The 13,635-nt window shown below is 40.3% G+C and overlaps 1 protein-coding gene across 1 annotated transcript; it reads left to right on the top strand.

Moving 5' to 3' along the window:
- Window positions 1-7,559: 7,559 nt before the first annotated feature.
- Window positions 7,560-12,664, top strand: LOC309381591 (C-type lectin Cal-like; the record flags this gene model as incomplete). Its single annotated transcript, XM_081932750.1, has 5 exons — window positions 7,560-7,626; window positions 9,222-9,313; window positions 9,746-9,886; window positions 10,078-10,192; window positions 12,539-12,664. 5 exons carry the CDS (start codon window positions 7,560-7,562, stop codon window positions 12,604-12,606), a joined length of 483 nt encoding a protein of 160 aa, XP_081788876.1. The 3' UTR covers window positions 12,607-12,664.
- Between the last annotated feature and the right edge of the window lie 971 nt (window positions 12,665-13,635).

Below are 13,635 nucleotides of genomic sequence, written 5' to 3'. Positions count from 1 at the left end.
CCAAGTGTGGCCTTACTAAGGCATTATAAAGTGGTATTAACACTTCACGTGATCTTGATTCTATCCCTCTGTTGATGCAGCCTAGGACTGTGTTGGCTTTTTTGGCAGCTGCTGCACACTGCTGGCTCATATCAACAGCACAACCTTTGGTAGGAACATCCATGCACAAATTCAAACTTGCTCTGTATTTGCAATTTTCAAGAGTTAATATTGCACAATACTTTGCACTGATAGGTTTTCAGCCAAGTAAATTAAGTCATGGTTTATTTGAATTGATGGTAAAGACACAGAGTTTGGTTTATCTTACAGACAAAACCATGAATCTTGTAACCATAACCTGATATTCCAGGTTTCTGTGGTGATAGCAATTTCTTAGCACATTGTTATTTTTAAGATAAGAGAAGAACATTATTAAACATATGAAGGAAGAATAATCATTAAGTAGGCTTGCATGAATATATGACCCCCACCCCAAAAAATCAATTCAGATAGTTTTGGAACACTGAATGTATTTGTCAAATTGAATGGGCCTAAAAGTAAAGGTAAAGTTTCCCTCATACATATCTGCTAGTCATTCCCAACTCTAGGGAGCGATGCTCATCTCTGTTTCAAAGCTGAAGAGCCAGCGCTGTCCAAAGACGTTCTGTGGTCATGTGGCCGTCATGACTAAATGTCAAAGGCACATGGAAGGCTGTTTCCTTCCCACCAAAGGGGGTCCCTATTTTTCTACTTGCATTTTTACCTGCTTTTGAACTGCTAGGTTGGCAGAAGCTGGGACAAGTAATGGGAGCTCACTCCATTATGCAGCACTAGGGATTCGAACCTCCGAACTGCCGACCTTTCAATTGACAAGCTCAGTGTCTTAGCCACTGAGCCATCACGTCCCTTATGTTGAATGGGCCTAAATAGGTCCAAATTAATTTAGGTAATATGGATATTGCACATGTGATTTAATGCTCCAAATCAAGTCACATTCAGGAGTTCAAATCAGATGGATTTTTTCCATATGTACAAACATATGGGTGGAATTGGATTCGGTTTGCTTTGAATTTGATGAGGCATATGACCATCACCACCACTGCCACCATAATATTTATAGTTGTTATTACTACTCTTGAGGAGAAAAATTATTAATGTTAAGCTCTTTCTCGGCTAGAAGGCCTCCTGAAAGATGCACCAGATTCAAGCAAAATCAGTGCTTCAACAATGGTATGTGATCTGACAGTCCTTGAGTTACAACAGTAATTGGGGCTGGGATTGACATCACTAAATGGTGCAATCATACAGAGTGATGTCATTGACTTCATTGACTTAGCTACAGCAATCCAGGAAGTTCTGGTCATCTGGTAATTGCAAGATGGACAGGTCCTTAACTTGGAAGCAAAGGGAGTCCCAGGTAAAGAGTGCAGGAATGCCACACAGGAGTGGGAGAAGCCCCATGTGACTTGGGGGAGAAGAGTACAGGGCACTCAAAGAACCACAAAGTTCTAACCGGAAGCCCCCCATTCAATTCTGGAGCCAACCAGAGGTCTGGTTTCCCCACCATAGAGTCTTCCAGCGCGGCATCCTTTTTCCCCTACTTCTCCTAACCAAAAGCCCTATCAATTGTGGAGCTGACCAGAAAACCTGCTCCTTGCCATAGAGTCTCGTACTGGCATGCTGTGCTTCCCCCCCTCTCCCAACCGGAAGCTCCTTTCAAAATTGTGGCACCAACAAGTGCCTGGGAGCCACAGCAGAGGGCTGAAAGAATCACATGTGGCTCCAGTGTCGCGGATTGCTGACCCCCTGGTATAGGGAGACTAGGCAAGGAAGTCTTGCCTAAAAGAGTGCAGAGAAGAGCAACAGAGAAGTTAAAGTTAAAGTTAAAGAAGATTAGGGGACTAGAGGCTAAAACATACATAGAACAATTATAGAAATTGGGTATATAGTATGGTAAAAGGAAGGATTGGGAATGACATGTTAGCAGTGTTCCAATATTTGAGGGGCTGCCACAAGGAAGAGGGGGTCAACCTATTCTCCAAAGCACCTGAAGGCAGGACAAGAAGCAATGAATGTAAGCAAGGAGAGAAGCAACCACTGAGGAGAAATTTCCTGACATTTAGAACATTTAATTAGTAGAACAAATTGCACCCAGAAATTGTGGGTGCTTCAGCACTGAAGGTTTTGAAGAAGACACTGGACAACCATTTATCTGAAATGGTTTAGGGCTTCCAACTCTGTTATTCTGTTGAGGGTCTTATGAGGGTCTAGATGTGTGCAAGTGCAGGTGGGCTAGTGAAAGAGAGCACTGAGGGTGAAAGAAAGCAGAAGCGGGAGAGGAGGGCAGGGTGTGTGCAAGCAGGCAGAAGGCAGAAGAAGGGATGGTTTGTGCAGGAGAGAGGAAAAAAAGCAGAGAGGAGACTTACCACAATGACTTGCAACCTTTTTTTTTTGCCAGCTTCCTATTGACTTTGCTTAAGGGGAGACTGGTAGGAAAGGTCACAAATGACAATTACATGGGAAGCTCCAACCGGTCATAAGTAGAACCTGGTTGCTAAGTGATCAAATTTTGTTTGAGTGACCATGGAGGTATTGCAATGACTGGAACTTTGAGGACCAAACCTAAGTTCCTTTTGTCAGCATCATCATAATTTTCAACAGCCACTAAAGTGAAATGCTCATAAGCTGAGGACTCCCTAAAAACTTAAATGGCAACAACAATCCCATAGGGGAAACAACCAAAAAAAGTGGTAATTTAGGTCCTCACCTGAATCTCCCACCAGAAGTTGTGTTGGGTTTTCCTGCTGAAGGTGATCTTAGAGGTGTTGTGTTCCACAGTGGTCTGTTATATACATTTCAAGAAGGTGTGATGAAATAACAAGGATAAAAAGTTTCAGGAAATGCCTTGACGCCCTATTGACACCATTGCAAACCAGGATGTCCAGTTGCTAAATGCTGTAACAAGCCCCAAGGTGAATGTCTCTGTCACAAATGACTCACAAGTGACCAGTTTGAAGGTTATCTCTACAGTTTTCAGACAGAGAACTTCAATTAGAGAAATTCAATTATCTTAGATTGAACTTATCTACCATGAAAGATACATGGTCCATATTTATCAATGATCACCCAATCTTTTCTTAGATGAACAAAGAAAACTTTATCATTAGTGGTGCAACCAGGTATTTTGAGCTGAAGAAGCTTCTTGGATGAGAAGTAAAATGTCTTTAAATTAAAACCAGAAATTCAAGTTGCCTCTTGAAAAAGCACCTTTAGGATGATCATGTCCTGATTGAGTAAGAATCTCCATAGACAGATATTTTGAAGAAACTGCTCTTTCCCAGTTTTGCAGGCAACTTAACAAAAATGCAGATGTGATGGCACCATTCCCAATACTGAGTCATTGTAGAGATGGCCTTCTAAATTTGTCTATCCGATAAACCATTCGTTTATCTAAAAATAATTTATCTTTGTGCTCTTTATTTTAAAATTAAAGAACTGGATAGCTCTGAACTAAACATGGGCAGTTTCTTTGGGGCCCAATAGATTCTTTTTTTTAGATGAAAAGTCTTTTGAAAATAAAAACAAAAGTGCTATAAAAAACAAAGGCAAAATAACGTGATGAAAAGGAAGCTGAAGGAGAAGATATGTTGAGAGGTTTTGATCTGCAGCTGACTATGACTCATACAATTTATGCAACTACTGGTCTTCCATTATAGTGCAAAAATTAAGGTGATCGATTATCTTGAGAGACAGTAGTAAAATACTACGTATACATGCAAATATAATTCTTGAGTTGTAACATTGTTCCTCCTTTTAGCTCACTCTTGAAGGCCACCAGGAAATGTATAAGCCTAGAGGGAAACGCCTTTGACACCTTATCATGAACTGTCAAAAAAATGGAAGTTTCAGGTTTTGTGGTAATTTTTCAGTGTGCAACATTGGGTAAGAATCTTTGCACCAATAATCTCTGCTGACAAGTTGGATGTCTTTAATGATATCCACAGATGTTGGAAAATCCAGGAAAGGGAATGAGTAAAAATACTGCACTGGCTGTCCTCATAACACACACGAGATAGCTGAATCCATGCAAGGTGGAAGAGTTGTTTTTATAGGTGAAGTATTTGTAAGTGTCCTAGGATCATAATGGTGAATCCATGGCAAGCATGCCACAGGTGGCAAACAGAACCCTCTCTGTGCGCACGGGAGGCATCGCCCAGCTCAGCTCCACCGTGCATGTGAGTGCGCCTCCCACTGGCCAGCTGATTTTCAGGTCTCTGCCGCTCATGTGGGAGATGAAGGTGCATGCGTGGGAGGGCGGCAGGATTGTGCATGCATGCACAGGGGGTTGGGGGAGCATGGGGGCACAGTACCCCCCGTGCCCTGTTTTTGGTTTCAGGAGGCTTCAGGGAGGCCTGCTAGGCCCAAAATGGGGCACAGGAGGGGTGCAACACACACCCCGCCCCACGTCCCATTTTTGGTCGCAGGAAGCTGCAGGGAGAGCTGCTAGGCCCTCTCTACACAGGGCATGGGAAGGGTTACATGCATGTGGTGGGGAGCACGGGAGGTCGTGGCACATTGCATTATGGATGTGGGAACGTGTGGGCATGCTGTCACATGCGTGCTCGCAATTTTGGCACGCAAGGAGAAAAAAGATTAGCCATCACTGTCCTAGGAGATACCGTCAAGGCTGATTTATGTAAATCTTGAAACTAGGGGAAGCAGGTTGCTTAATTACCAAATTTACACATAATCTTCTGCCTACTCTATCACAGGCTGTGACCATTATGGACCTGTCAACCATCAGAACATGAAATCTGGCCTTGGTTTCTCTTTGCTATAGAGTTCTCAAGGCAATGAACAGAAAACTCAATTGGAGTGGAAGAAGAATCAAGAAACAAGCCACAGTCTGCAAGGCAATTTCAATAAACAACAAGCCAAGCCTGGTTTAATCCTAGTTGCAATCCGAGTTCAAATGGCCTACAGAGAAAATCCAGAACTCAAATACCGGAAATCCAAAAAGATGATCGCATAGCGATCTAGAGAAACTTCATCCTACTGATGAATAATACTCTATTCACAAGAAGATGCTGAATGTTTTTTCTGAGGAGTCCAATCTTCATTTCATTCATTTCCTGACACTCTATGGTGTTTTGATATTGTCCTCCTAGATGTGGAATCTTTGAGCACATGAAAATCTAAATACAGAGTATACAGGCTCATAAATGGTTATGTTTATCTAATTTCACATTGAAGTAAATTCTTCAAGCTTATCTCAAATATATAAAGTGAGCCCAACTTTCATGCACATATAAGCAAACATCCAGAGGCAATCAATTCACAAGCAGTTATCATGAATGAAAATCTGAGCCAATTTCCAAACAAAACATCTTTACAACTAAGTCTATGTGCAAATAATTGAAGGAGATCTTTATTGGTTTGTGCTGTCCTTGGTAACTTTACAAAGCTGGTATTGTTTCCTAAATATCACCAGCTTTTAAATTATTTGAAGCCATTTTAATGGTTTTCATCTGATTTTGATGTTCTGTGTTCCATGTTTCATTACTATTGTTGTGTTGTTAGCCTAACTAGGAGGCAAAATCACACAACTGTGTCTCATTTACTTTGGCCATATTGGGGAATTCACTGGATAAGGCAAGTGTGTTTGGTACAGTTAGTGATAAAAGAAAACAGAGCCATTACTCAACACCACCAAAGTTGACACCAGAAAATAGAAAAACTCAAAGAAATAGTGTAAGATTAGAAGATGTGGAGAGACCTGGCCCATAGAATTGCCAAGAATCAGACTGAATGGATAACATCACCATCTTCATTGTTGTTAGACATTTTGAGTGTTGTTCTAAACACTCAAAAGAAGAGGGAGGAGGAGAAGAAGGAGAAGGAATCTTGTGTGGAAAATATTAAACCAGGGACATTGAAGAAAAACAGGGTCTTGCAGTGGGTTAGAGAAATCTTGGGCTTCTGCCAAGCTAATATCTGGAATTAAACATAAATGGAATGAAAAAAATGAACAAATGCTTGAAATTCTTCATTTGACAGTTCTTCTCAGGATATAGTGTCAAAGTGATTATTTTAGCAATACTTGCATGTCTAAAATAAAAGATAATGCCCCCTTTTCCGTGCTACATGATAGGGTTCATGAACTACTTCCTGCCACTTTGGCCTTTATTTATGCAAAATTGAAAAGGACAGATCAGGAATTTCCTTGAAGGACTCAGGTCATTAGTGTTGCAACATGTCTCCCTGGGTTGTATATAACTACTGCTCAGAAAGCAAGGGAGCATCTGAGAGAGATCCAGCTCATTTGTCTACCATTTCTGCCCATCCAGGAGAAGAACATCGCAAGGTGAGTGGCTGAAGAGATAAGATGTCCCTGCAAGCTGTAGAAAATATAGGAGAATCAGATATGGAAGGCATACAGGCATAGTAGCAATAAGATCTTTATGAACAAGATTTATATTCTCACAATAGAAGTTTTGGCACCCGGGCTTACAGGCTGATGACAATATCTGCTTCTTGATGCCTCACAGAGAAAAGCAAGTGAGACTATATTGAAAATTAAAAACAAAACTTAATTTGAATAACAACACTGGAATATTTCCAGACTCTTAAGTCATAATATTTATTTACGGTGCATTTTAATATGGGGAGAAAGTTTACACCAAAAGATCTTCTGTAATACCACTTTTTAATGCCTTGCTAAGACCACACTTGAAATACTGCATTCAGTTTTGATCTCCATGGTGCAAAAAAGATGTGGAGACACTAGAAAAAGTGCAGAGAAGAGCAACAAAGATGATTAGGGGACTGGAGGCTGAAACATATGAATAATGATTTCAGGAACTGATGTTCCAATATCTCAGGGGTTGCCACAAAGAAGAGGGAGTCAAGCTATTCTCCAAAGCACCTGAGGGCAGAACAAGAAGCAATGGGTGGAAACTAATCAAGGAGAGAAGCAACCTAGAACTAAGGAGAAATTTCATGACAGTTAGAACAATTAATCAGTGGAACAACTTGCCTCCAGTAGTTGTGAATGCTCCAACACTGGAAGTTTTCAAGAAGATGATGGATAACCATTTGTCTGAAATTGTATAGGGTTCCCTGCCTAGGAAGGGGGTCAGACTAGAAAACTTCCAAGGTCCCTTCCAACTCTGTTGTTTTAAATTCTAAATATATGTCCATATTTCCTGAATTGACATTCTCAGGTTAAGCAAGAACCTGATACTGCCCTGCTGTACAATGTGAGATATAACCAGTTATGTTTGTAACATCTGAGCTCATTCATAACTTTTGCTCTCAAAATTACATAACATGAATGGGGCAAGATCTGAAGCATATGATGTTCTGCTGAGATCAATGGATCCAGTAGATCTTGTTCTATATCTTTATCAAATATGTAGTTTCTTCAGTTTCTTCCAAATAAGGGATAATCAGGATAAGGACTGCAATTAAAAACCACACATATACTTCTTTTCTTTATTCTCTTTCTTCAATGAATAGCAATTAATGAATGCACTTCTGATATTTAGTGTTCCTTTCTTTCTTTGAAGGTCAATCAGAAGATGGCTTTCCTCACTTACATCAGCCTCTGTCTTCTTGGCATTTTCTTTGCTGGTCCTTTCCTTCAAGGTAATTTGTTTGATATTTTTCAACCCCATTGGATGGTTGTCAATTCAACACCCAGCAGATTTTGGAAAGAGTAATGTACAGTTACTTCACAGTATTGGAAAGAGTTGTTCTGAAAATACAAGCATTCAGTAGATGTTAAAGTGATGATAAATTAACCACAGTTGCTCTTCACAAAAGTATAGAAATAGAAATAGCAATAGCACTTAGACTTATATACCACTTCACAGTGCTTTAGAGCCCACTTTAAGCAGTTTACATAATTAGCCTATTGTCCCCAACAATCTCGTCCTCATTTTACCAACCTTGGAAGGATGGAAGGCTGAATCAACTTTGAGCCAGTGAGAATTGAACTGCCAAACAGCTGTGCCACCACAGCTCCTAGAAGTGGATATATTTAAACAAGACACTTCTAGACAAAGATACAATTGTAAAATTGCAGTGTCAGTAATTAAACATGGGACCCTTGGCATCTAATCCTTAAGGACTACCACTAAATTATGATGTATCATGATGTAGTATTGGAATCGCATTAGCTAAAATTAAATTAAACTCCCTGGGTTTGATTTCCATTATATGGAGAGATTCTTTTGACCTTCTACTAGTTGTCTTTTGGGAATCCATATATATGATTGCTTTCTGGGGCACTTCTGGTTCTAGGTTAGAGAAGGCCAGAGTCAATATAAGGAAAGGACAAGATGTGTCATTGGTTCTAGATTCATCAAAAGGCAAATAAAATAAATTGTTCTCTGAAGCTAGAAGAATATTTACCAATTATATCAATCAAAAATAAAAGGGAATTTTTATTGGTGCATTATAACACATTATTTTGGGATAATAAAGGAAAATCCATACTGTAGAACAGTATTTTTTTTGTATGAGAGTTTTCTCTTGGGATCAGGGACACTCATATTGGGAAATTAACATGTCCACTATGCAGTGCATTTGAAAAAGCTATAGCTTGTGTCAAGATTCGTCACAAGTCCATTTTTGCCAGCCACTCCAGACCCAGAGACCAGTATTTGTATTGTCTGTAGAACCAAAGATTAAAAATGTATTGCTATCACGCAATAGCTAAAAAGCAGCATCCCAATTTCTTTTTAATTGCAAAACCAAGATAAATGTGATTTCTCATTTCAGGTTTAGGAGTTATTTCATATTAATTTAAACCAGCTTGAACACTTTTATGTGATTTGATCTAGTTAGTACCATAACAAGGTAAACTAAATAATGAAGGAAGAATTCCATGGAGTGCAAACTGGCATTTCCTATGTTAATATAGAGTGAAGGTTAAGAACTTTTTTCATTAATATCAAGGATGGTAATAGCCATGTGTTTAGATAGTTTAAAAAGATGATGATACCAAATTTAGGGTGAACAGGACTATTCATGGCTGCTAGATTGATAGCTGCCTACGACTTCAGAATCATAGCCACAAAAATGGGTGTTTAGAAGATGCAGTGGAAAAAGTCTCCTGCTTCACTTTCAACCTGTGAATTCAATCTAGCAAGATGCTTCTTTTGTTCCCAGAATTCTATATAGACATCATCTTCTTCTGTCTTCAAATATTCTTTTTCCATCATCCTCTTTCAATGCAGTGGAAGCTGACACCTGTGCGAGGGAATGGCTGCAAAACCAAGGCAACTGCTATGCATACTTTGATCAGAAGTTGACATGGCATGAAGCTGAGGTAAGAAGTGTTTCTGGTAATCAACATCTACTGTATAGAAAATATAGAAAAAGGTTTGTAGGGTGATGGATAGATTGGGATTGTCTCTGTTACAGATTTTGAGCTATAACATATATCCCACCATCTTATATCTGAACCATGTATATTCTTTACCAACACTCTGAGTAAAAGTACTCTTAAAGTTAAGAGTACTTTTACTCTTTACTCTTAATGGAAAGAAAGAGGCTTTAGCATAACTGCAAGGTTAGACCAAGTTGACGTATAAAGTTAATATCTTCCAATAAGACTTAAAAGCATCCCTTCAATTCTTATTGCCCAAATGATTGACCACATTTGGAATTCTATGAAGCTTAACTCAACACTTGGGAAGTTTCACAGATCCTGGTGTTGGGAAATGATCACAGAACTCATATTCCTTTTGTCTTTCTTCAGATTGAGTGCCAGAGCTATCACCGTGGGGCCCACCTTGCCTCCATCCTTACCACAGCAGAGACTCTCTTGGTGGCTGAGCACATCTCCACTTATCAACAGGAACTTGGCAATGTCTGGATTGGACTCCATGATGTCCGTCAGGTGAGATCATCTGCTTTAATTTTGCCCTTATTTATCACTAACAGCAGTGGCACAATGTTTATTGACTTGCCTAATTCCTATAGATTTCTGCTCAATAGTTCACTACTGAAACACTCATAATCATAGATAAATATTACCAGTCCATCTTTAGACAAAGTTCTCCTTCTCTGAAGCACATTTCCTTTCCACAGACTGGGAAGTGGAGATGGGCTGATGAATCCACTTACAACTACAAATCCTGGATGAACTACCAGCCAGACAACTATGGCAACAATGAGCACTGCGTGGAGCTGCGACGATCCACAGGTAAGCAAACTTCTCAAAAGTTCTCTAAACTTTTCCAAGGGTTTCCAACTTTTCTCAGCCTATGGGGATTCATAAGTCAGTCAGTCTGTCTATCCAGTCAGCAGTGGCCATATACTCTGTTTCTTCAGGATTTAAGAAAGCTAGAGACAAGAAAATGTGACCAAAATGCATCGTTGAATTCTATTAGATAACAAAATGGAGTCAGTTTTCTTTTAAAGGCTTTAGTGTCAGTGTTGTATTTGCATTTATTAGTTTGTCAAACATGTATAAAATAACAGGTATAAACAGGGGCATGAACAAAGGAAATGAGAACAAATAAATGGGGACAGTAGGACAGGGACCGTAGGGACGCTGGTGTGCTTATGCACACTCCCTTTACGGACCTCTTAGGAATGGGGTAAGGTCCATGGTAGACAGTTTGAGGTTGAGGCTATGGGGGGTTTGAGGATGTAACAACAGAGTCAGGTAGGGCATTCCAGGCGTTGACCACTCTGCTGCTGAAGTCGTATTTTCTGCAATCGGGTTTGGAGCAGTTTACCTTGAATTTGTATCAATTGTTTGCCCATGTATTATTGAGGTTGAAGCTGAAGTAGTCGTTGGCAGGTAGGACCCTGTAGCACACAATTTTGTGTACTGTGCTTAGACAATACCGCAATGGATAATGTTGAAATGGATACCTTTTGATGGTTGCAATTTTTTCTCCAATTTTAAATGATATAGATTTAAATTGGTTGTTAAATTGTGTCTAATCCTTTTTCAACATTATTTCAGAGAGAAATTATTTGGTCTAATTTTAGGATGAAGTGAGTAAACATCTTTACAGAGTGCCATATAAGAAGCAAATGTTCCTATAAATTCAAAAGATGGAATTGAAACCAAACTACAACTTTCTTAATCCGTCCCAAACGCAGACATATACTGCAAAGATAGTCTTTGACTTATGACCATAATTGAGGCCAAAGTTTCTTTTGCTAAGCGAGACTGTTATTAAGTGAATTTTACGGCCTTTCTTGCCACAGTTGTTAAGTGAATTGCTATAGTTGTTAAGTTAGTAGCATGGTTGTTAAGTGAACTTGGCTTCACTTTGCTTGTCAGATGGTCGTAATAGGTGATCACATTATCACTGAAACCGTCATAAATATAAACCAGTTGTCAAGTTTTGGTCATGTGACCATGGGGATGTTGCAATTGTTGTAAGTGTGAGAAATGGTCATAAGCAGTGACGTGCAGTCAGGTGAGGCAAGTGAGGCATAGCCTCACCACTCTCATCATGAAAAAAAAAAGTAAAAGGAAAAAGCTGAGCTAGTTGCTGCCTCACCGTGGATGACTCTGCTCTCCCTCCCCAAGTGTAGTGACTTCCTCCCCAGGCCCCCATTCATTTCGCTCTCTCACACACACAGCTGGATAAAACTATATAAAAATCTAGCCCAGCTTCACTGATTACAAGTTTGAAAAGGCAACGTGGCTCCACCTGCAATCAAACTACACTTGGGGAGGGAGAGCACAAGCGAGCACTGAGGAGACCACAGGAGGAGGCAGGAAGCCAGGCAAAGAGCCATGCTGTAGTACACACACTTCCTCCCAGCCTCTTTCTTTTGGAAGGCTTGGCTCAGCTCCCCTCCGGCTTCTCTGCCTCTCCTCTCACCCCAGCCTGCCAGCAGGAGGTGGTGGGTGGGCTTTATTGTGTTCCAGGCATTTCCCACCCAGACAGCAGGCTGCATTTGCAATGGTGGAGGTGTTTGGGAAAGGCAGCAGGGGAATGGGGGGTGGGGGATGGCAGAGGAGCTGCTTTCAAGCCACTGGAAAAGATATCCAATCCAACTTTTGTGTGTGGGGGGGTTTGTTTGAGAGTGAGTGAGAGAGGGAAGGGGTAGGAGAGATAGTCCAATCCAACTTGTGTGTGTGTGTGTGTGTGTGTGTGTGTGTGTGTGTTTGAGAGAGGGGGAGGAAGGGAGAGAGGGAGGAAGGAGGGGAAGGAGAAGAAAAAGAAAAAGAAAGAAGGAGCAAAGGAGAAAAACAAATGCTGTCGCTTTAAATTGGAACTGAGCATGCCTGGCTGTGGAATTCTGGGAGTTGAAGTCCACAAGTCTAAAAATATTTGAAACTCAGCACTGTGTCAGTGCCTCACCAGTCATAAACCTCACCGCATGTCACTAGTCATAAGCTATTTTTTTTTCAGTGCTATTGTAACTTCACATGGTCACTAAGCAAATGTAACTTGAGGACAACCTATGGTAAATGTTTATTGGAATGTATTCTCATTCTTCTGACTCCTGCACTTTGGAGAAAGAAAAATAGTCTTTTTTGCAGCAAATAATAATAGCACTCTTCTCATTTCTGTTTTAGGTTTTAAGCAATGGAACGACATTCAATGCAACGCACGTAATGCCTACATCTGCAAACATGAGTTGTAAAAGTGACCGAAGCTTCTGCCTGTGTTTCTTAGGATGCTGATGTGATGCGCTGCCTTCTCACTTATCTCATTACCTCTTCACATTCCATAGAGATAAAGTTCTCCTCTTCTGTTTTCTTCAAAATCTGAACTCACAAGAACTGCCTCTTTGGTTCTTTTGAACATTTCTTGTGACATGTGCACAGTGCAATATCAATAAAAACATTCTGAAGCAAATCTTTTCTGAAGTTGTCATTCTTGGTTTATTTGTAAATAACATACATAGATATTGTACATAGGCATATTGTTGATCACTTCTGCCTTAGTGATTAGTGTATTCCTTCTCTTTAATGAAAGGTTGCCCTCTTTATCGGATAGTAAATTAATTGCAAGCTATGCAGATGTGTAGGGCGTTAGCACACACCCCCTCTCCTAGAAGAATGAAATATCCTAGGAAATATTAAAAAGGCAGAATATTATATTTCCCTGGATAAAAAAAAAATGGAGAAAAAGGTTTTAGGCAGGAAACAGACTCGTTCTTAATAGCCCCCACCTTTGTCAATGGGCCATTAAAGGCCTGGGCCAGTCTATTCTACCTAACAAAGGTAGGATTAGCCTTCTACAGAAAGGTACCTGGGAAAATTGCATCAGCCAGCAAGGCAACCATACATGGACTCAAAACACAGCCTACAGAGTTGCCCCTGCATGGCCCCATGGGAGTTTGATAACCAATCAGAATACAAACTCAGGTTCAAAGCCCAGAGACGGCATAAAACCAGGGACTTTCAGCATCTCCGCCTCTTTTCTTCTTCACCCAACATCTTGAAGAATGTGATCCCACTTTTCTGTTCAGGAGCTCAAGCCACGTCCTCCTGTTCACCATTAAACCATCTTTCAAAGCAGCCTCCATGTTGCCAGTGTCTTTTTCCCCACTTGGAACTGAACCCAGAAGGACATTTCTTCCAACAGGTGAGCCTAATAGTAATAGTGATTTTAAAAATCAACTAAAGAAGATAAAATTTAGCCCTTCCTGCCTTAGCAGATGTTGTCA

This window comes from Natrix helvetica, assembly GCF_964273705.1.
Source record: "Natrix helvetica genome assembly, chromosome: Z".
Lineage (NCBI taxonomy): Eukaryota > Metazoa > Chordata > Lepidosauria > Squamata > Natricidae > Natrix > Natrix helvetica.
The sequence above is the reverse complement of the archived record's forward strand: the minus strand, read 5'-3'. Positions and strand labels throughout refer to the sequence as shown.